Source organism: Hyphopichia burtonii, assembly GCF_001661395.1.
Source record: "Hyphopichia burtonii NRRL Y-1933 unplaced genomic scaffold HYPBUscaffold_10, whole genome shotgun sequence".
Classification (NCBI taxonomy): domain Eukaryota; kingdom Fungi; phylum Ascomycota; class Pichiomycetes; order Serinales; family Debaryomycetaceae; genus Hyphopichia; species Hyphopichia burtonii.
In genome coordinates, this window is record NW_017963737.1 from 42879 (window position 1) to 62188 (window position 19310).

General features: G+C 34.5%; 11 protein-coding genes across 11 annotated transcripts; 4 read left to right on the forward strand and 7 right to left on the reverse strand.

Annotated features, from left to right (window-relative positions):
- Positions 1-941: 941 nt before the first annotated feature.
- On the reverse strand, positions 942-2453 carry DHH1 (DExD/H-box ATP-dependent RNA helicase; the record flags this gene model as incomplete). Its single annotated transcript, XM_020219123.1, has 1 exon — positions 942-2453. The coding sequence occupies one exon, from the start codon at positions 2451-2453 to the stop codon at positions 942-944; it is 1512 nt and encodes a 503-aa protein (XP_020073702.1).
- A 314-nt stretch (positions 2454-2767) lies between these two features.
- HYPBUDRAFT_154271 (uncharacterized protein) lies at positions 2768-3116 on the reverse strand (the record flags this gene model as incomplete). Its single annotated transcript, XM_020221983.1, has 1 exon — positions 2768-3116. A coding segment is annotated over exon 1 (236 nt), but the record flags the coding sequence as incomplete, so codon positions are not given.
- Positions 3117-3249: 133 nt separating this feature from the next.
- On the forward strand, positions 3250-6357 carry RIA1 (GTPase; the record flags this gene model as incomplete). Its single annotated transcript, XM_020223745.1, has 1 exon — positions 3250-6357. The coding sequence occupies one exon, from the start codon at positions 3250-3252 to the stop codon at positions 6355-6357; it is 3108 nt and encodes a 1035-aa protein (XP_020073704.1).
- Positions 6358-6575: 218 nt separating this feature from the next.
- HYPBUDRAFT_154273 (uncharacterized protein) lies at positions 6576-8301 on the forward strand. Its single transcript, XM_020221984.1, has one exon. It carries the CDS (start codon positions 6608-6610, stop codon positions 8102-8104), a length of 1497 nt encoding a protein of 498 aa, XP_020073705.1. The 5' UTR covers positions 6576-6607; the 3' UTR covers positions 8105-8301.
- HYPBUDRAFT_183227 (uncharacterized protein) lies at positions 8018-8427 on the reverse strand. The gene has a single exon (XM_020222906.1). The coding sequence runs from the start codon at positions 8311-8313 to the stop codon at positions 8101-8103; it is 213 nt and encodes a 70-aa protein (XP_020073706.1). The 5' UTR covers positions 8314-8427; the 3' UTR covers positions 8018-8100.
- On the forward strand, positions 8321-9247 carry HYPBUDRAFT_154274 (uncharacterized protein). Its single transcript, XM_020221985.1, has one exon. The coding sequence runs from the start codon at positions 8543-8545 to the stop codon at positions 9098-9100; it is 558 nt and encodes a 185-aa protein (XP_020073707.1). The 5' UTR covers positions 8321-8542; the 3' UTR covers positions 9101-9247.
- On the reverse strand, positions 9186-11291 carry HYPBUDRAFT_115706 (uncharacterized protein; the record flags this gene model as incomplete). Its single annotated transcript, XM_020219140.1, has 1 exon — positions 9186-11291. The coding sequence occupies one exon, from the start codon at positions 11289-11291 to the stop codon at positions 9186-9188; it is 2106 nt and encodes a 701-aa protein (XP_020073708.1).
- A 599-nt stretch (positions 11292-11890) lies between these two features.
- HYPBUDRAFT_96318 (uncharacterized protein) lies at positions 11891-12679 on the reverse strand (the record flags this gene model as incomplete). The annotated part of the gene is made up of 2 exons (XM_020223972.1): positions 11891-12136; positions 12185-12679. Coding segments are annotated over 2 exons (741 nt in total), but the record flags the coding sequence as incomplete, so codon positions are not given.
- Positions 12680-13326: 647 nt separating this feature from the next.
- Positions 13327-13870, forward strand: HYPBUDRAFT_154275 (uncharacterized protein; the record flags this gene model as incomplete). The annotated part of the gene is made up of 2 exons (XM_020221986.1): positions 13327-13567; positions 13610-13870. 2 exons carry the CDS (start codon positions 13327-13329, stop codon positions 13798-13800), a joined length of 432 nt encoding a protein of 143 aa, XP_020073710.1. The 3' UTR covers positions 13801-13870.
- GAP4 (Gap4p) lies at positions 13839-15927 on the reverse strand (the record flags this gene model as incomplete). Its single annotated transcript, XM_020222637.1, has 1 exon — positions 13839-15927. The coding sequence occupies exon 1, from the start codon at positions 15561-15563 to the stop codon at positions 13839-13841; it is 1725 nt and encodes a 574-aa protein (XP_020073711.1). The 5' UTR covers positions 15564-15927.
- A 958-nt stretch (positions 15928-16885) lies between these two features.
- ZCF23 (Zcf23p) lies at positions 16886-18774 on the reverse strand. The gene has a single exon (XM_020222907.1). It carries the CDS (start codon positions 18359-18361, stop codon positions 17159-17161), a length of 1203 nt encoding a protein of 400 aa, XP_020073712.1. The 5' UTR covers positions 18362-18774; the 3' UTR covers positions 16886-17158.
- Between the last annotated feature and the right edge of the window lie 536 nt (positions 18775-19310).

Sequence of the window (19310 nt, forward strand, 5' to 3'; positions counted from 1 at the left end):
TTTTATTGGAGGGATAAAAGAAGGAATGTTACTTCACGTTGGCCATCGTGCTACAATTATTGCTCTTAAAATAGAGTATTAGTAACACAAAAATAATTTAGTGATGCTGTTACAGTTCTTAACTCAAGCTAAACCCCATTAAATTAAACTAAGCTAAAGATGGAAGAGTAATCTCGATAAAAAAAAAAGAAAAAGAAAAAAAAAGATGCAAAAAAAAAAGGAAAAATCTTGTTAATATCAAGTAGATACTTCGACCTTATATCCAGAAATTAAAAAAGAAAAGAAAAAAAAAGAAAAGAAAAAAAAAAAAGAATAAAAAAGATCTATATAATTATAAACAGAATCTGTGTAAGGAATAAATGAATAGCAAAATTTTGAAGAAGATCGAAAAGGAAAACATATCAGTTGGATCCTGGTAAAAAAAATCGTAAGTCATTAACATTAGTATACACGTAAGAACAAAAAACACACACAACAAAAGGGTACGAGGACTTTTAGATCTTCATTCTAGAATCAACAGTATTCAAAGAGCTTCAATTACACAACTAAGTTCTATTTTATTGGATTTTTTTTTTTTTTTTTTTTTAATGAATGAAATCGTAACAAGACAATTTGAAAAGTGAATAATTTTTTTTTTTTGGTTTTTTTAAGATTTTTTTTTGAATTTTCAGTACATTTTTTTGGAAACTTGATTAGGATGGTTTATTTTTAAATGAAGTATGGAACATCCTGTGATGAATTTAGTGATATAATAACCCTGTATGTAATAATAAATATGAAAGAAAAAGACAAGGAGAACAAGGTAAAAAATAATTATTCAAATTATAATGGTAATAGTAAAAAAAATAAGAACAAAAACAATTGATAACAAAATTTGGGGAAACTTAATAAAACAAAACCGAAGAAAAAATGATGAGGAGCTCATCGTATGATACAATAATCTATTGGTAGGATTGAGGTGGTTGTTGAGGATAACCATACTGTGGGGGGTAACCATTGAATTGAGGAGGAGCTTGGTAAGGTGGATAGGCAAATTGTTGAGGAGCCTGAGGAATAGGAGGCTGACCAGGTTGAGGGGCTTGTTGAAATTGAGGAGGTTGTTGAGGTTGTTGAGGTTGAGGGGCGGTAGTTTGTTCTTCTGGTTGGCCTTTATATTCATAGCCACTTCTTTTATGAACGGTTTCGTTACCTTTAGGTAATTGATCAATTTTAAAAGGTTTTGGAACTGTTTCTTCATTTTCATTAACATATAAAGATCTATCAATATTACCAGGGATTGGCTTAATTTCAGTACCTAATTCTTGTTCGATTTTATATAAATTATAACGATCATTCCAACTCATTAAATTAATTGCTAAACCTAAATGACCAAATCTACCAGAACGACCAATTCTATGTAAATAAGTTTCAGCAGTTTTTGGGAAATCAAAATTAATAACAACGTTAACAGCTTGAATATCAATACCTCTAGTTAATAAATCAGAACAAACTAAATTACGAACTTTACCTTGTCTAAATTCATGGAAAACTTTATTTCTAGCTTGTTGAGGCATTTTAGCATGAGAATAATAACAAGAATAACCTAATTCTGTAATTTTTTTAGCTAATAATTCAACTCTATTAGTTGAATTACAAAAAATAATTGATTGATTAATTTGTAATTTACTGAATAAAGTGTTAAGACAATGTAATTTTTGTTTTTCTTCAACAAAAGCATAAAATTGAGAAATACCTCTCAAGGTTAATTCATCCATTAAATTAATTTCATAAGGTTTGGTTAAATGTTGATCCATAAAAGATTTTACTGCTAATGGGAAAGTGGCAGAAAATAATAAAGATTGTCTATTTGGAGGAAAAAAGGCCAAAATTTGTTCAATTATACGTTTAAATTCTCTTGATAACATTTTATCGGCTTCATCCATAACGAATAAAGGACATTCAGAAAAATCAGCAACATTTCTTGAAGCTAAATCTAAAACCCTACCTGGAGTACTAACTAATACATGAATTGGATCATGAAATCTTAAAATATCATCTTTTAATGAAGTACCACCAGTAGTAACCATACAATTGACACCAAGGTGTTTACCCAAGGTTCTAACAACTTGAGAAGTTTGTAAAGCTAATTCTCTTGTTGGGACCAAGATAAGAGCTTGAATTTTATTTAATTTTGGTTTTATTTGTTGTAAACAAGGAATAACAAAAGAAGCAGTCTTCCCGGTACCATTCTTAGCTCTTGCTAATATATCTCTACCAGCAAGTGCCATTGGAATTGATTCTTCTTGAATTGGAGAAGGTTTTTCAAAACCAGCTTCAAAAATCCCCATTAATAATTCTCTTTTCAAATTGAAATCTTCAAAAGTTTTACCTTTTGTATTCAAAACATCATCAGTCTGTGGTCTAGTATCTTTGGCTGGAAGATTCAAAGTCTGTTTCCAATTTTGCTCTGACATTTTTGAGTTCTTCTATATATAGGTAATACAATAAATAATGTGTAGCTTGTTGGCGGCTAAGTGATATTCGGACGAAACAGTCGTGAAAATAGTTCTAATCAATCGATGGACGTAAAGAGTGGGTTGGGATAACACTGGAAAGTAACGAATTACCTAATGATCTGTTGTAATATGTAATTTAATCAAGATTTGATAGAAAGTAAATGGATATAGCGCCGACTCGATTCCCTGCCTTCATTTTTTTTTTTTCCTTTTGTTGGTGTCCCCGGTAAGTACACGCCCTTCTGAAAATTTGGAACAAAAGAAAGGTATTACCCGCATTTACAAGTGTATTAAGTATGTAAAGAAAGTATCAAAAGAATAGAGAAGTATATGGTTTCAGAATAGTACCAGACTAATCGAGATCGTGATCCAGTTTACTGATAAACAGGGCGATTTTTTGATCGACATTGGCTACGTCGATCATTTTGGATTGCATCATGTTCATTATATCGTTGTTATTTATATCGGTAATAAGTAGATTTTGATGTTGTATTTCTTCCATTGATAAGTTGAAGGGGAACACACATTCTGTTGATGGACACGAGATCAACGAGACATTTGGTTGGATAAGATGTTGTTTCAATGGAGTTCCACACAACGGACAGTCCATACTTGAGCAATCAAACGATGATTTGTAAGAAAGACAAGAGTCATTTTCATTTTATGTGCGATCTTACATTTTTTTTTTTCACTTCTTCCTTCACTTCTTCCTTCATCTCTTCTCTCTTTACTACTTATCCAATTGGTAACTAAGATGAGGTTATCACCAGAAACTGTTAACAGGTTGCAGAGCGAAACCTCAAATGTCAGAAACATTTGTATATTGGCTCATGTTGACCATGGGAAAACTTCGTTGAGTGACTCGCTTTTAGCCACCAATGGGATTATATCCCAAAGAATGGCTGGGAAAATTAGATACTTGGATTCTAGAGAAGATGAACAACTACGAGGAATCACTATGGAATCTTCTGCTATATCACTTTATTTCAAAGTGATGAGACGTAAAAACGATTCTGAAGAATCTGAAACAAAGGAACATTTAATTAATTTAATTGATTCTCCAGGGCATATTGATTTTTCTGCAGAGGTTTCTACTGCTTCAAGACTTTGTGACGGTGCTGTGGTGTTGGTTGATGTTGTTGAAGGTGTTTGCTCTCAAACTATCAATGTCTTAAGACAATGTTGGATTGATAAATTAAAACCTTTATTAGTCATTAATAAAATTGATCGTTTGATTACAGAATGGAAATTATCGCCTTTAGAGGCATATCAGCATATTTCAAAAGTTATAGAACAAGTCAATTCGATCATCGGATCATTTTTCGCTGGAGAAAGAATGGAAGATGATATGATTTGGAGAGAAAGTGGAACAACTGAAGAGTTTATTGAAAAATCAGATAAAGATCTTTATTTCACTCCTGAACTGAATAATGTTATTTTTGCTTCTGCTGTGGATGGCTGGGCTTTTTCAATTAATACTTTTGCTAAAATATATCTGGCTAAACTTGGATTCTCTCACGCGGTATTATCAAAGACTTTATGGGGGGATTTTTATTTAGATATGAAGAATAAGAAAATAATTCCTGGTAAAAAACTAAAATCAAATCAAAAATCTTTAAAACCTTTATTCGTTGGTTTGATCTTAGATCAAATTTGGTCCATATATGAAAATTGTATTATAAACAGAGATCAAGAAAAATTAGAAAATATTATTGCAAAATTGGGTGCTAAAGTTGGCCCAAGAGATTTACGTTCTAAAGATTATAAAAGTTGCTTGAATATAATCATGTCTCAATGGATCCCTATAAGTCATGCTCTATTAGGTGCTGTAATTGAATATTTACCAAGTCCCATAGACGCCCAAAAGGAAAGAATTGAGAAAATCTTGAATGAATGTCTTTACAGTGCTGTAAGCGATTCGAAAGATAAAGTCTTGGATTCTGATTTCCATAAATCAATGATCTCTTGTGATAGTGATAAACCAAATCACACAATTGCATACGTATCTAAAATGCTATCAATCCCTCCAGAAGATCTACCTAAAGATATAGAAGGGGCTGCCTTAACTGCTGATGAGCTCCGGGAAAGAAGCCAAAAGGCTAGAGAATTGGCTAAAAAGGCTTCAGAAGCTGCTGCTTCTGCCGCTGAGTCAAAAACCGATGACGATGATTTTGTACTCCCGGAAATTAAAAAAGATCCTTTTGAATGGGAAGTGGATGAAGATGCATTCGAAGAAGATGAAGAGGAAGAGGAAGAAGAAACAACACCCGAAGTGCTCGTGGCTTTCACTCGTATCTATTCGGGATCTTTATCCAAAGGTCAAAAAATAACGGTCGTTGGTCCAAAATATAATCCTTCCAATCCAAATGATGACCCTATTAATGAATCCCAAATAACCAGAGAAGTTGAAATAAGAGATTTATTCTTGATCATGGGTAAAGAATTTGTTAAAGTTGATCGCGTCCCTGCGGGAAATATTGTTGGTGTAGTTGGACTAGATAACGTGGTTTTGAAAAATGCTACACTTATGTCTGAAGTTCCAGAACAGAAGCCTTACATTAATCTTGCATCGACCTCAACATTGATTCATAACAAGCCAATCATGAGAATTGCAGTTGAACCAATGAATCCATTGAAGTTAGGAAAACTTGAAAGAGGTTTGGATTTATTGGCCAAAGCTGATCCAGTATTGGAATGGTATGTAGATGATGATTCCGGTGAGCTTATTATGTGTGTTGCTGGTGAATTACATTTGGAAAGATGTTTAAAGGACTTAGAAACAAGATTTGCCACAGATTGTGAAGTCACTGTCAAGGAACCAGTTATTCCTTTCAGAGAAGGTTTAGCGGGAGCCAATTCAGAAAACAACGCTGCTGTTTTTGATGATGATGATGAACCGGAACTTGAAGGAGTTGATTTAGATATTGAAGTGTTATCGTTACCTGAATCCGTTACTAAACTTTTGGTTAATCTGGAGCAAGAAGTTTCGGAATTAATTAATTTTGGTTTAACAAATTCTAACAAAGATGCAGTTGATCATTCCTCACCTTTTAAAAAGAAATTAATCGAAGCTTTTGAAGGGTTTGACTCAAATTTTGATAGTATTGAACAACTAGTTGAAAGCATTATTTGCTTTGGTCCTAAAAGAATCGGTCCTAATGTTTTCATTGAAGGACCTTCAAATAATGACAAATTCAGACATATTTTTAAAACAAGTGATAAGGATCGATACGAATACGAAACAAACATTTTGAATGGGTTTCAATTGGCTTCTCGTGAGGGACCCTTGACTTCTGAACCATTACAAGGTGTTTTAGTCATAATAAATAAAACCAATATTCTGGATGATGCTGCAGATAACACCTTGAACTTACCAGGTCGTATACTTACCCACACAAGGGACATCATTCATCAACAATTTTTACTTAATGGTCCTCGATTATTTTTGGCAATGTACACCTGTGATATTCAAGCATCTGCTGAAGTATTGGGTAAAGTTTACGCAGTAGTTCAAAGAAGAGGTGGGGACATTATTTCTGAAGAAATGAAAGAAGGAACACCATTTTTCACTATTCAAGCTAGACTCCCAGTTGTTGAAGCTTTTGGTTTCTCTGAAGATATAAGAAAAAAGACTTCAGGAGCTGCCAGTCCCCAATTGGTTTTCGATGGCTTTGATATGCTTGACATCGATCCATTCTGGGTTCCACATACCGAAGAAGACTTAGAAGAATTAGGTGAGTTTGCAGAAAGAGAAAATGTCGCTAGAAGGTATATGAATACTGTCAGAAGACGTAAAGGTCTATTCGTCGACGAAAAAGTTATTAAGAATGCAGAAAAGCAGAGAACCTTGAAGAAGGATTAATCATTACTTTCACACTATATTTATTCTAAATAGCCAAATATTATAGATATATAATTGAGTAAGAAGTAAGTAATTTGTGTAAAACAATGGATAGCTTCTCTATTACCTTTAAAAATGGGGAGTGTCTTGAACAAAATATCAAAATCGAGAAGACTTTTTTTTTGAAAATATTTACTCTAAAAAGCCGGTAATATCTAATAATTATTAAAATTAACAATTCTAAATTGACACAGTTGATGAGTTTTATATAATGCCGGTAACGAAGAACGCTGCAGATGCTGCAGTGAATGTGGAGAGTTCCGAGAAACCATATAGTAATGACGATAGCGTGACGAATGAATCAAGTCACGAAGAAGTTTCCAATAGACCAAGCTATAAAAGTGATCCTCAGAAACTTTTTGAACTTGTTCTGCAAAACTATGATGCGTGGCTGCAAGTTATAAACAAACAGTTTCAGGAGCAATCGAAAGACCAGCAGTACCTGCCATTTCCTAAGAATCAAGATTTTGATCTGAATAAGCAAAAACCAATTTTTAATTATAGTTTACTTGATGCCCTAGAACAAGCATCATCAGACTTTAGTGATAGAATACATAAACTTGAAGAAAGTGAAGGGATACCAGAAATACCGAATTTGCATCAAGATAGTAAAAAGAATCAAGCACAAGGATTACTTAAAGAATCAGAAATTAATTTTTTAAGAAGTCGATTAACCGAGATAGTTATGAAAAGCAGACAAGGGATGCCACCACCCAAGAAAGAAGGGTTTTCATTGTATGACACCCAAGATGAAGAAGGATTACATGAAGGAAACACTGGAGATATATATTTCAATGAAGATGGGAATCAAGATGATTATGATTTAGAGGAAATTGAAAATGAAGATTACCAGTATGATTATTCACCAACCATTGAAGTAGAACTCAACACTGCTCCTGAATGTGAAAAACACGGTCAAGAAATATGTGACTGTCCAATCGACGAACAACGCTCAAGGTTCAATAGTACTAACGATGAGGGACCTTCGTGTGAGTTTACGTTTGAATACGACAGAAACGGAGAGTTAGTTCCAACTTATAGTAACGTTGAAGAAAAACTACGCCTAATGAGTTTGAATTCACGAAGTCTTGGTCAAAGCGGGAACATGAAACTACCTTCAATTAAAGAACTTAATATTCATACAAATACTGAAGAAAACTCATCAAACGAAAAGAAAACTAAAAAGAAAAACAAGAAGAAGAAGAAACAGAAACATTATGAAGCCAATGAATCAGTTATTAAAGAAAAACAACAAAGTGATTGTTGTCTATTTTGTGAATATGAAGCATTATTTGGAACCAAACCAAGACAAATGATAAAATGGTATAACGAGAAAGTAAGAAAAGATGAAGAAAGACGACAAGAGTTTAAAAGAAAATTAGAAAATGCAAAACTGAAGGCTTTGAAAAGACAACGTGAATTAAGACAACGTCAAATGGAAGAAAATGGGTTGGCCCGTACTGATTCTTACGATGAACACTACTATTCCAACGATGAACACTACCACGCTGCCCAAAATGCAAAGCATTCTCCCGATGAGAATACTTACGACGACTACGAAGAGGGTATCAATGAAGACGGAGTTTATTGTCAGCATCACCAACTCTCTCATCCCTGGGAGTACAAGTGTCCCTCCTGCTCAGAACATGGCCATTGCTCCGACATGTGCTCATCCGATCCGGTGCCCCCCGAGTACACTAACGATTAAATAGCATACCAATTGGTAAATAGCATTCTAATACTAACGACCTTTAAAGATCTACCAGAGTAAACCCTGGTGCACGGGTGTTTTCCCCACGTTAAAAGACCATCAGCGGAGACCCGCACACTGCGAAAGGGTTGCGATTTCTTTTTTCTTCCGTCTTTTTTTCTGTTGCTTTTTTTGTTTTTGTTTTTTTCCAGTCGTTCGAAGTTCATGCTTAAGAAAACAAAAAAAAAAGGCAAAAAAAAAAAAAAATTGAATTAAATAATAATGAGTACTAAATCATTCGAAGTACACTCTCCCTGTTCCAAGTTGTGCGGAATAGCTTAAGGTGATGAAGTGACCTTTGGTCATTTCGATCATTTTACTTCTAGTAGAATTGTACTTAGTTCTTTTCATTGTAAATTTACCATACAACAGAGGATTTCCCACCCACTAAACGCAATGAGCACATTTACCAGAAGTGTCACCCCATCTACGCCGGTTGGTCCTGGAAGACCACCTCAAACGCACCATACTGTTCAATCGGTTACTTGGGTTAATGACTGGTATAATCCAACCGAAGATTTTGGGTCGGTGGATTTTGCAAACATTAAATTGAAAGGCTGGTATCGAGACGATCGTATTCCAAAGAAAGATAATAGTTTTAACCCCAATGATGTATTAGATTTGGCTCAATGGAAATATTATAAAGAAGTGCCTTTGGTTGAACATAATATAGTTAAAAACGAGACCCCGGTTGCTGGTGCTTCTTCTCAATTGGGGAAAGGTGTTACTTTTGCTGATGGAACCAATTTCAATGAAAATAACGGAGACACTGCTATAATAGCGGAAAACGCTGGCAGTGAAGAGCCTTCCACTATCCAACCTAATGGGAGTGTTGAGGTTACCAAGGAGCTCGATAGCGAAAAACTATCTAATGCCATTAAAATCAATCCCGATGAGGGGGAGATGGCTTCTTTATCTGAAGCTGGATTAGAACCAGAAAGTCAGGTTAAATGATGACGTTTAAATATTTGTTTTACTATGTAATTGTTACAATATATATATATATATATATATATATCTATGAGTGTATTTGTCTTATTTAATTGATGTCTGGTTGAGGAATCGATTCATTTCTCTTAACGTTAATAAATGTCATGCAAGTTCTAGCGCTTTCAACAGCGTCACCTAATTCACATCTTTTATCAAAAGTCCAATTTTGCTCGGGAGTTAAATTCTCTAAGTTGACTCCTTCTCTTTGTAAGTTTTGAAAATTTCGCCTTATTGATTGTAATTTGAAAACTTCTCTGGGATCACTCATTACAGTATTAATTATGAAGATTGTATTTTCTGGTAATTCCGAATAAAGTTTGTTCAATCTTTCATTTAAATTTCGAATTAGTTTATTTCGCTCTTCACTTTCAAGTACACTGGTAATCTTATCATTAGAGTCATCAATGCCATCTCTTAAATAGCCATCATATGCTTTAGGCACTGGTGACCATCCAGAATTATATTCGAGTTCTCGTAATTTTAATATAGTAAATTGATTCCCATCCTCAATATCCTTTAATGCAAAATCAACCACTTCATCGTCATTTGTTGCTTGATGTTTTATTAAATATGAATTATGCTCCAATAAGGTATTATCCCAATCTCTTAATGGGGTATAATCAATTATTGAAGATTTAAGTGGTTCAAGTGATTTTTCATTAAGATTTTCAAAAAGCAGTGCTTCGCCAACATTTTTCCCAAATAATTTTCCTTCTATTAATTTCATCTTAACTAATCGAAGACATGCTTTTGAATCTTCAACTGATGAATGTCCTTCCCCGTTAGCTTCACCTTGCTGAATCAATTTTCCAAGATGTTTTTCCGAAAGCCATTTTAAAGATGGTTTCATTGGTGGACCTCTTGTATGGTCATAGATGAGTGCAGTATCAATGACTCTAGGATGTTTAATCTTCAAAACATTTAAATCTGATTCTAAGGATTGTCCAATTAAAATATCATTCGAAGAGACTATTGATAAAAATCTTTCTTGAACTTCTTTTAAAGTGGTGGTTACTCCCTCTAGTTTTGCTTCTGTTATTCCTGAATATTTGGTTAAATAATCGGTAATTTCAACATCTGGTTTAACAAAAGTATCAAGTACTATATTTTCATCAAAATCAATAATAGATATTCTAGTTAATACTTTCCCATTAGCCGATTGACAAAATTCACAATCAAGACTAAACGTATGGGATCCTTCATGATCGAAATCTTTGGTTTCAACCCAGTCACTTCCTTCGATACTGACTGGATTATCCAATAACGATGAATGCATTGGGTAATTATGTTGTTGCATTTCTTCTTTACTCATGGTTAAATCTGGTAATATAATCTTATCCTTTTTCAGCAGTTTCATTAATGCATTTTTTTGCCCATCAGTTAAAGGAACATTTATTAAAGCTTGTAATGCCAGGTGTAAACTATCTTTACTTCCAGGACTTGAACTTGGATAAAGATAATCAAAGGTTGTTTTGAAAAATTCAAATTCGTCATTAATATTTAATTCATTAATCGGTATTGGTCCTTTTGTTGATCTACTATCGAAATTAGTTCCAAAATCTTCTTTGGAGATACCAGGAATAAAACAAAACACTATATTATGATTTTTACGATTAATCAATTTGAATGGAATTCGTCTTATATCAGCCTTTTTAATAAATACATCCAATATGAATGATCTAATATGAGCAATTTTAACCATTGGATCAGTATATTTTCCGTCATTGGCTATTATCTCAGCTAGTGCTAATGCTTTTTGTAACTTCTTTTTATGCTTCTTCCGTTTAGACTTGGCTTCATCATTATCTTCATCATTAGAGGCTTCGGTTTTGATTTGCTTGTTTTTTTGGGTAAGCAATGCAATGGAATGGGCAGAGGATCTTCTTCTCTTACTGCTATTGGTTTCGACAGCTGATTCACCATCAGTAGGTTGACTTAAACCCTTTTGGGGGCTAGGAACCCTAAGTTCGTTTGACTTCTCTTCTTCATCATTAAAAGAAGATATTGAAACTGCAGAATCTCTTCTGGCGTATTGTAATTCAGATGTTTTCAAAAATTCCCGAACTTGATTACGTTGATTTTCACCTTCGGCCGTGGAGATAGATAACCTGGCAGTGTTTTTGCTCAATGGATCATCGGTATCAATCAGTCCCATATTATGTTCTATGCTAAGAATTTGTATATATAAATATATATATTTGAAAAAAAGGAAGATCAGTTATTCTCCAGATTCATAAATTTCCAACGATTATTGAATAGTGGAAATAGAATAGCTAATCAAGAAAAGCGAATTATAAGCAAGGCAATGAATAAAAAATATCAAATTATATCAGTATTGATTTCGAAAAAAGCCGATCTGTTGTATGATTCTTTAGAGCATTCGTAACTTGATTTTTAGGCATCTCTCAATATCTGCGTACGTTGGCATCGGTTTTTTTTCTGTGGGTTTCGTCGAAATTTTTTTGTATACAAAAAAAAAAAAAAAAAAAAAGGCAGTGTGTGCAGGTATTGCAAACTTGACGCGTTTAATTAACAAACATCAAATAGGTCAAACTTCAAGGGTAAATAGATGCAAAAGTGAAGAAAGAACTTGATTGATCAAGACATGTAGTATGTCTCAGCAAGTGCTTCTTTCAACAATCCATGGAAGTTGAGTGTCTTGGTAAAGGAGCTTTCTTTTGGCAAGTCACGGTCGGAACCCTGATTCTCTTCTTCCATTGACATATACTGGATTAGCTTCGTTTGAGCTTGTTCATCGATTGGGTCGGCATCGAGGAATTGTTCATAGAGGGTATTGAACTCTTGGATTTCCTCCAAGCTGGAAAGGAGGCGGCTCTTTGAAAGTTGGGGTCCACCATGAGCAGCAGACTTTGCCAATATTTCGATTTTGCTCCAGGAATCCCAACCCAACGGTATCAAGATATTGACAAATAGGTTATCACTTATGAAAACACCGTCTTCGTCGTAGATCGAAATAGGTTCTGGAGGGTGGTTGTATGACTGTGACTCATTTGGTTGACCTTCAACGCTTTGATCTATGAATTTTACTAACGAAAGAATGGAGGCACCGCTGGAAATAAAGGACTGAACTCCAGATACAATTGCAAACGATCCACTATGCTGTAAACTGAGAAATCTCAAAAGCTGTTGAGTTGATACACTGTACGGTAGCAAGTGATCCTGAGAAAACAGATCGGAATCTAGAACAATTATCAAGTCCATATTTAGCGGGCGCTCTGCCTGTCCCGACGAGAGGTTGATGGGTATATCATCTCCATCGTAGTCTTCATCATCGTCTAAACTCGACACTTTCATAAAATACTTCAAATTATCAATGAACTTCAGTTTAGTTTTTCCTGCTGGGGCCCCGCCGATCTTATTAATCATGTATAGCAATGGGTAAAGCTCTTCTATACTACTGAATACTGGGACAAGATGTGTTTCTAATTCATTGGGTTGTAGTAAAGACTCGAGATACTTAGCGTAAACCGAGTAGTTACACATCACATATATTTCATGGTTGCCCTCAGTGTAGTAATTGATGCTCGTACCATTCTTGGTCCCACTGCCTAGGAGCACTATGACCCTTTTTGTAAGTCGTCTTTTGACATCAAAGATATCGTCGGTCATTCTCTAGTGTTAGAGCTGTTATAAGCGATTTTAAGTGTTCAAACCTTTTTTTTGTTTATATTTAGACGCTACTAATTTTTTTTGCTTATATAATGCTTATGTAATTATAAACAAAGTACTTATAGCCAAATGGTAACATTGACGGATTGAAAGACTTATGAATAACAATATGGATGAATCTTTGTATAGGGAAGGATAAGTAGTCTTATATAGAATAAGTGGATAAAAGAATTATCGAGTCAATAAAAGTGATAAAAGTGTAGATAATAATGATAAAAGTGTAGATAATAATGATAAAAGTGTAGATAATGGTGTAGCTAATAGTTTAGATGACGCAGACATTCTCTGGCTTATTTCATTAAGCGATAGAGATTCTTATGATAACATCACAAGACACTAGTGACTCGAAATCAGTATGGCTTCAACTAAGATCAATAGCTCAAGTAGTGTATAAAAGCATTTTGCAACTGTCGCAAAAAAGTCACGATTTTGCAAGCTTGCTTCATAAGACGAAGGCTCAACGAGAATCGATAACTGTCAACTTCTTTTTATTGCTAAAGATGTCGAATTTGACCGAGAAAGACGTTGAGAAGTTTTTTTCACCTCAAAGCTGGCAAGAGACGGCCAGAAAGTTGGGTTACAATGAAGAGGAGGTGAAAATCATTAGTAGATTAGATTCCCAAGTAACCTATCCATATTATATTGAGGGTGGCCCCTTAGATGGTACCAAGAAATATATGGATGGCCCAGCATTCAGAAATATAGGGGATTTGGCTAGGTTTGAATTGGATAGCGTGTTTAGTAAAGATGAAAAGGAAAGACCCATTAAGAAACATTTCAAAGATAAAAAAAACTTGATTGTGGCACCGGAATTTATGGAATCATACTTTGCTCAAACCAAGAATACGAATCCAGATGTTATTCCTGCAATTCCATTGTCGATTGAAGGTCAAGATGAAGAATCTGACGACAAAGTAGTGATTGATTTATTTTTAAGATCATACAATAAAGCAGCCAAAGATGAAACTGAATGAAAAAAAAAAATATGTTCAAAATTAGATATAAAAAGTATTTAACAGAAAAATTTATATAGTTTATAATAAAATGGTTTAGATTGATATTGGAGTCTTTCTTCTGCGAGCTCTTGTTTCAATAATTCAACATCCCAATCCCTTCTACCAGAATCCAAATCAATATCTTTCAAATCAATCAACAATGGGGAGAAGGACTTGTTATAAATGTTGTAGATGAACCACATTACAATCATCAAAGGTAAACTAAGACAATTTTGCCAAAAAGTAGAAACAGACGCACTTTGTCCAATTGGCCAAATGGAAATCCAAATTTCAGCGATGATGATTAAGCCCAAGATAATAACCCCAGTGATTGAGCCCACAAGACCCATTGGGGAAACGAAAATGACTTCATCTAAGCTTCTGCCCTGAATATACAACGCTCTTCTAAATCTAATATGAGTGACACAAATTGCAGCCCAGGTGAAAAAGGAAGATAATGAACAAACTGAGAAAAGCCAAGTGAATACAGTACCTTCATTAGCAGATTCAACTAAGAATCCTAATAAACCAATTAAGCAAGTAAAGATGATTGCAACCAAAGGTCTACCTTTTCTATCAACATAACCAAATATACGAGGTAAGAAACCCTGTTCTTGAACAGCCATGGAGGCCAAAACTCTGGAACAACCATAAACACAAGAATTACCCACTGAAAATGAAGCTGATAAGACAACAGCATTCATTATATGAGGAACAACTTTGATTCCACCATTTGAAACAGCAATCACAAAAGGAGAAGCTGAAACACCAGATCCATTTAGTAATAAATCATCATTTGAAGGAACCAAAAAGCCAATGATTATGGCTGAAACAATATAAAATAAGGTAATTCTCCAGAAAACTTGTTTGGTGGCTTTTGGTAAAGATTTACGAGGATTTTTAGTTTCACTACTTGCAATTGCTACTAATTCAGTACCACCAAAAGTGAAAGCAGCACTTATAAATGACGAACAAACTCCTTTGAACCCGTTGTTAAAAGACCCCGGATTATGCCAATATCTTGCCCCGATATAACCTTGATCACCAACACCACAAATGATGCAAATACCTAATATGATAAAACCAATCACTGCGAGAACTTTGATGATGGATAAGATGAATTCGGTTTCACCCCAAGCTTTAACACCGAATAAATTAATAACGACTATTAAAACATAAAAAATAGCCACCCAAACTGAAGGACTAATTGAATCATTCCAGTACTGAATAGTTAAAGCAATGGCCACAAGTTCTGAAGGTAAAGAGATAAGCCAAGAAAGGGCGTAAACCAAACCAAAAACCCAATTAAAAGCAGGACTTAAAAATCTACCAAATAAAGAAATGAAGGAACCGGCCACTGTAAATTGAGTTGCGATTTCGGCTAATGATAATACAACACAAAGAATGGCATAAGCAACAATCACGTAACCAACCAAAAGTCCACCGGGACCTGCAATTGATAAGTTATAACCACTACTGACAAAGATTCCTGAACCAAGAACCCCACCAATGGCCAACCAAAAAAGATGACGACTTTTAAGAGATTGTTGAAGAGGTTGATGAGAAGCAAAATAATTTGCTTTTTCCAAGTCGGACATTTGTGAAATGTCCAGATCTGGTTTGACAGCTGCCGGTTTGAATGAATTGACCACACGGGAAACAATACTGCTATTATCATGGTCCAAGTCTTCTGAGTATACTTGTTCAGAACTAATTGATTTATCTTTATTGGAATCAGTCATTTTGCAATTACTTTACTTATTATGGATTTTTATGCGAAGGGAGATTTTATATGAAGGATAGTCCGATGGCTTGATGAAAAGATTTCAACGAATGAATGCTATTGACTTTCCTGGGAAAGGATAACGCTGTTATGAGTCGAGTAGTAATCCGTGGGCTCAGAGGAAAAGACAACTTCCGAACTTATCTATGTCAATCTAGCCTATTGAGCTAACGAGATGTACCAGTGATAACTAGAAGATGATGAATTTAAAGAACCCCAGTAGAACCAAGCAATAATGTAAAAACCAAATCGTGATTTAATCAAAACTTGATGTAAACGAAGCCAACGAAGTCAAGGGAAATTACAGGAAAAGAGAGTTAACGAAGTTGACCATTGAATTGAAAAAAAAAAAAAAAAAAAAGTTTTGACAGAAGGGAAAAANAAAAAAAAATAAAAAAAAAAAATTTTTCCTGTTCCCCATTGGGTGAGCCACACTAGCTGATAAAAAGCTAATAAAATATTACTTAGTTTTAACTGAGGAAGAAGCCACCATTGATATGTTGGCTTGTGGGAGAGTGATGGTGAGTGGAATACTTAAATGTAATCTTTCAATTGACAGAGATTGTTTCGCTTAATAACGGTGCGTTAGTGCGCTAAAGAACATTGAAGATCAGTTGATTTGAGAAATTTCTTTCGGTATTTTAAGAGTTGATGAACATCGAATAAACAAGTACGAAATGTTTTTACACAAGAACATAATTGAGGCCAATTTTCGGCTATTCATGGAAGACAGAAAGACCAAGCTTCCTTATGAATCACAAGTAGTGTAGACGAAGAATCAGGTAAGCTGGAGACATGCTCAATACCATACTTGTTAATATATATCGGAAGTGTCGACAGTTTTTCGTGTTTATACTTAATGTAGTACATAAGTGATAGGATACTGATCGGACACTGTAGGATACGATACTTAATGATAGTTACTAATAAGATACGACACTTAATGATAGTATACTGATAGGATACATAAATAGAAGGAGCTGGTGTCATCTCCTCATCAAAGTTCATTAGGCAGATTCTGCAAACAAAGATTTTGCATTGCTGCCCACACGTTCATGCATTGAGCATCAAATGGGAGATGTTACATACCAACTTACAGTGGTGAATTACACTACCAATTCAAATGGCAAGAGAAATACAATGAATATTTATTGAAGATTGAATAAATATCGAATAAATAGGAATGCGATTAGTGATGACCAAATTTACGGTCATAGGCAGGATCAACATTAACAAAGATTCTTCTTAGAGAAGAGTTATCATAATAGTATTTAACCATACAGTAGCTAAACACCCCATAAGCGGTAGCACCAGCGAGAACAACTTGTCTTGGAGTCATTTAATATAATTTAGTGAATATAATTTAGTGAAGATAATTTAGTGAATATAATTTAGTGAAGATAATTTAGTGAATATAATAGGGTTTAGTCGAGAATGAATAAATAATAAATAAAAAATACCTGGTATCAGGTATTTATATCGCTTTGAGGAGAGAGATGAAAGATGGGGAGATTGTTGCAAAATAAGGTGAGGGTGCGAAAGTGGAGTGACTTTTCAATACATTCTTACACCTTCACCAGCCGGTAAAATAGGTAAGAATTGACCCACAATTAGCATTGGTAAATCGAATAGGTCTCTTTTAACGGTCCAAACTGAGCAAAATTCAATAAAGTCATTTAAAATTTTATTATCACTATTATTAAAATTTATTAATTTACAATTTGTTTTGATACTCAGATGTAAGTTCCCCACCGCGACCGATTTAAATAATTTGAAATAGTTAACAATTGATTCATCATCATACATTAATTCCATGATAAAAGTTCTTTTGGAAAGGATGTGACTTAGATTAAAGCCTAATAAATTGATGAGGTCATTTGAAATTGAAACAATTTCTCCAGTTCTTCTCCAAATAATTGTTGGACTGCTATTTAATTTTGATAAATTTTCATAATCAATTAGCGATCTTTGAAAAGACATTTCCAAAAATTGTAAATCAAATGGTTTTAATAATGATTTATGAGCAGAAATAAACGTTGGTCTATAACTAGCAATTAATCGAAGAATTATTAGTAATTTTTTCCGTTTATTAATTTTTTCTTGATTTGTTAATTCATTCCCACTAAATCTTGTTTTGAGAAATTTTGTTAACAGATGATATGATTGTGGGTAATCAAAATTTATGATATTATTTGAATATATATCTTGAACCGTTTGGTATAAATGATGACTTATTAATGGTGATATATAGTCATTACTTTCATTTTGTTTAAATTGGTAAAATTGATTACTATTCCCCAACAGGATAAATGGTCTGGATTCATTTAATTGGTTGATATAGATATTAGATGGTGATATCGTGGTACTAGATGGTGTTGGACTGGATGGTTTGGAGTTAATTAATATATCTCCCAACATTAAATATTCCTGATTTAAATAATTTGAATTAAAATTACTTATTGATTCAGTTGAATCAGTATCTTTAACCTCTTTAATTTCATTTTCTTCACTTCGTTCTTCTTCTTCCTCTTCTTCTTCTTCTCCTTCTTCTGTTTTAACTTTGGCTCCTTCATTTTTTTTCAAATATTTGGCCTTCTTTCTTATAACATCTCGACATTCATGGCCTAAATTTCTCTTTATACAATTTTTACACGGTCTTTCATTAGAACATTGTAAATGCTTGGAATGGCAGAATACACATGCTCTTGAGGCCGGCTTTCTATTCTTCTTTTCCAATGCTGATAGCTTCTTCGTCATTTCACCAATCCGTTAACTTCAATTCTCTTTCCTCGTAGTGTGAGCACCGCAATGATTTGATATATATATTTGATAAAGTATGGGGTAAGTGGGGAGCCCGGGCGGTTTAGGAATCTCTCCAAGAGCAAGACTACCCCAGTCCGGTGACTTGCCCCGGCGGTTTCTCCTGGGAGAGTGGGTCGTGTACCTGGGCTAGAAAAGAAAATAAATAACAACAAAAAACTAAAAAAAAAAAGAAGAATTGATAGGTACCTGGGGGTGCGCCTACCGTGTCTCTTTTAAACCCGTTCTGTGGAATGACGAAATGGAAAATGTCGAGATGTCGAGATGTCGAGATGTCGAGATGTCGAAATATCGAGGTGTTGGTGAAGGCACTTTTTGCAACCGGAGCCTTGTACATCTTATCGAAGCTGGTGTTACGCGTTACGGCACGGAGGTGACTGAGTAGACTGAAGTGGCCCAGCTTGTGGGCTGAACCAGTCGTGATGGCGGGTGCGACATTCTGTCTGGACCTATATTATGTCGCACGATACTATTGTACTACGTAATGCCATACTGTATAATACTGAAACAGCTGTCTATTGTATTACTTGTGGATGTTCGTAGATGGACTAGTTGTAGATGGACTAGTTGTAGATGGACTAGTTGTAGATTAGTTGTAGGTGTATATTTGTACACGGTATAGTTGTGCTAATATAATTGACCAGTTACAGTGTACACCTGTACAGCTGTACCTCAACATTCAGGTGTACAACTGTACCTACAATCTCATCGAGTAGGCAGTACAGCACAAGTATCTTCGCTTTAGTATCGTGTAATCTTATTGTTATCCAGTGGGGATAACAAAGGGCAGTGTTACCGATGAGCCCAGCCAACCACCAATTACACGACCCTTTTGCAATTTCTTAATTAATTGTTTCTTTACAGGGCTAAGTGACTAGAAAAAGAA

Excerpts from the sequence above, each read along its gene's own strand:
- HYPBUDRAFT_154273 (XM_020221984.1), top strand. The coding sequence starts at position 6,608 with ATGCCGGTAACGAAGAACGCTGCAGATGCTGCAGTGAATGTGGAGAGT.
- HYPBUDRAFT_183227 (XM_020222906.1), bottom strand. The coding sequence starts at position 8,313 with ATGAACTTCGAACGACTGGAAAAAAACAAAAACAAAAAAAGCAACAGA.
- HYPBUDRAFT_154274 (XM_020221985.1), top strand. The coding sequence starts at position 8,543 with ATGAGCACATTTACCAGAAGTGTCACCCCATCTACGCCGGTTGGTCCT.
- ZCF23 (XM_020222907.1), bottom strand. The coding sequence starts at position 18,361 with ATGACGAAGAAGCTATCAGCATTGGAAAAGAAGAATAGAAAGCCGGCC.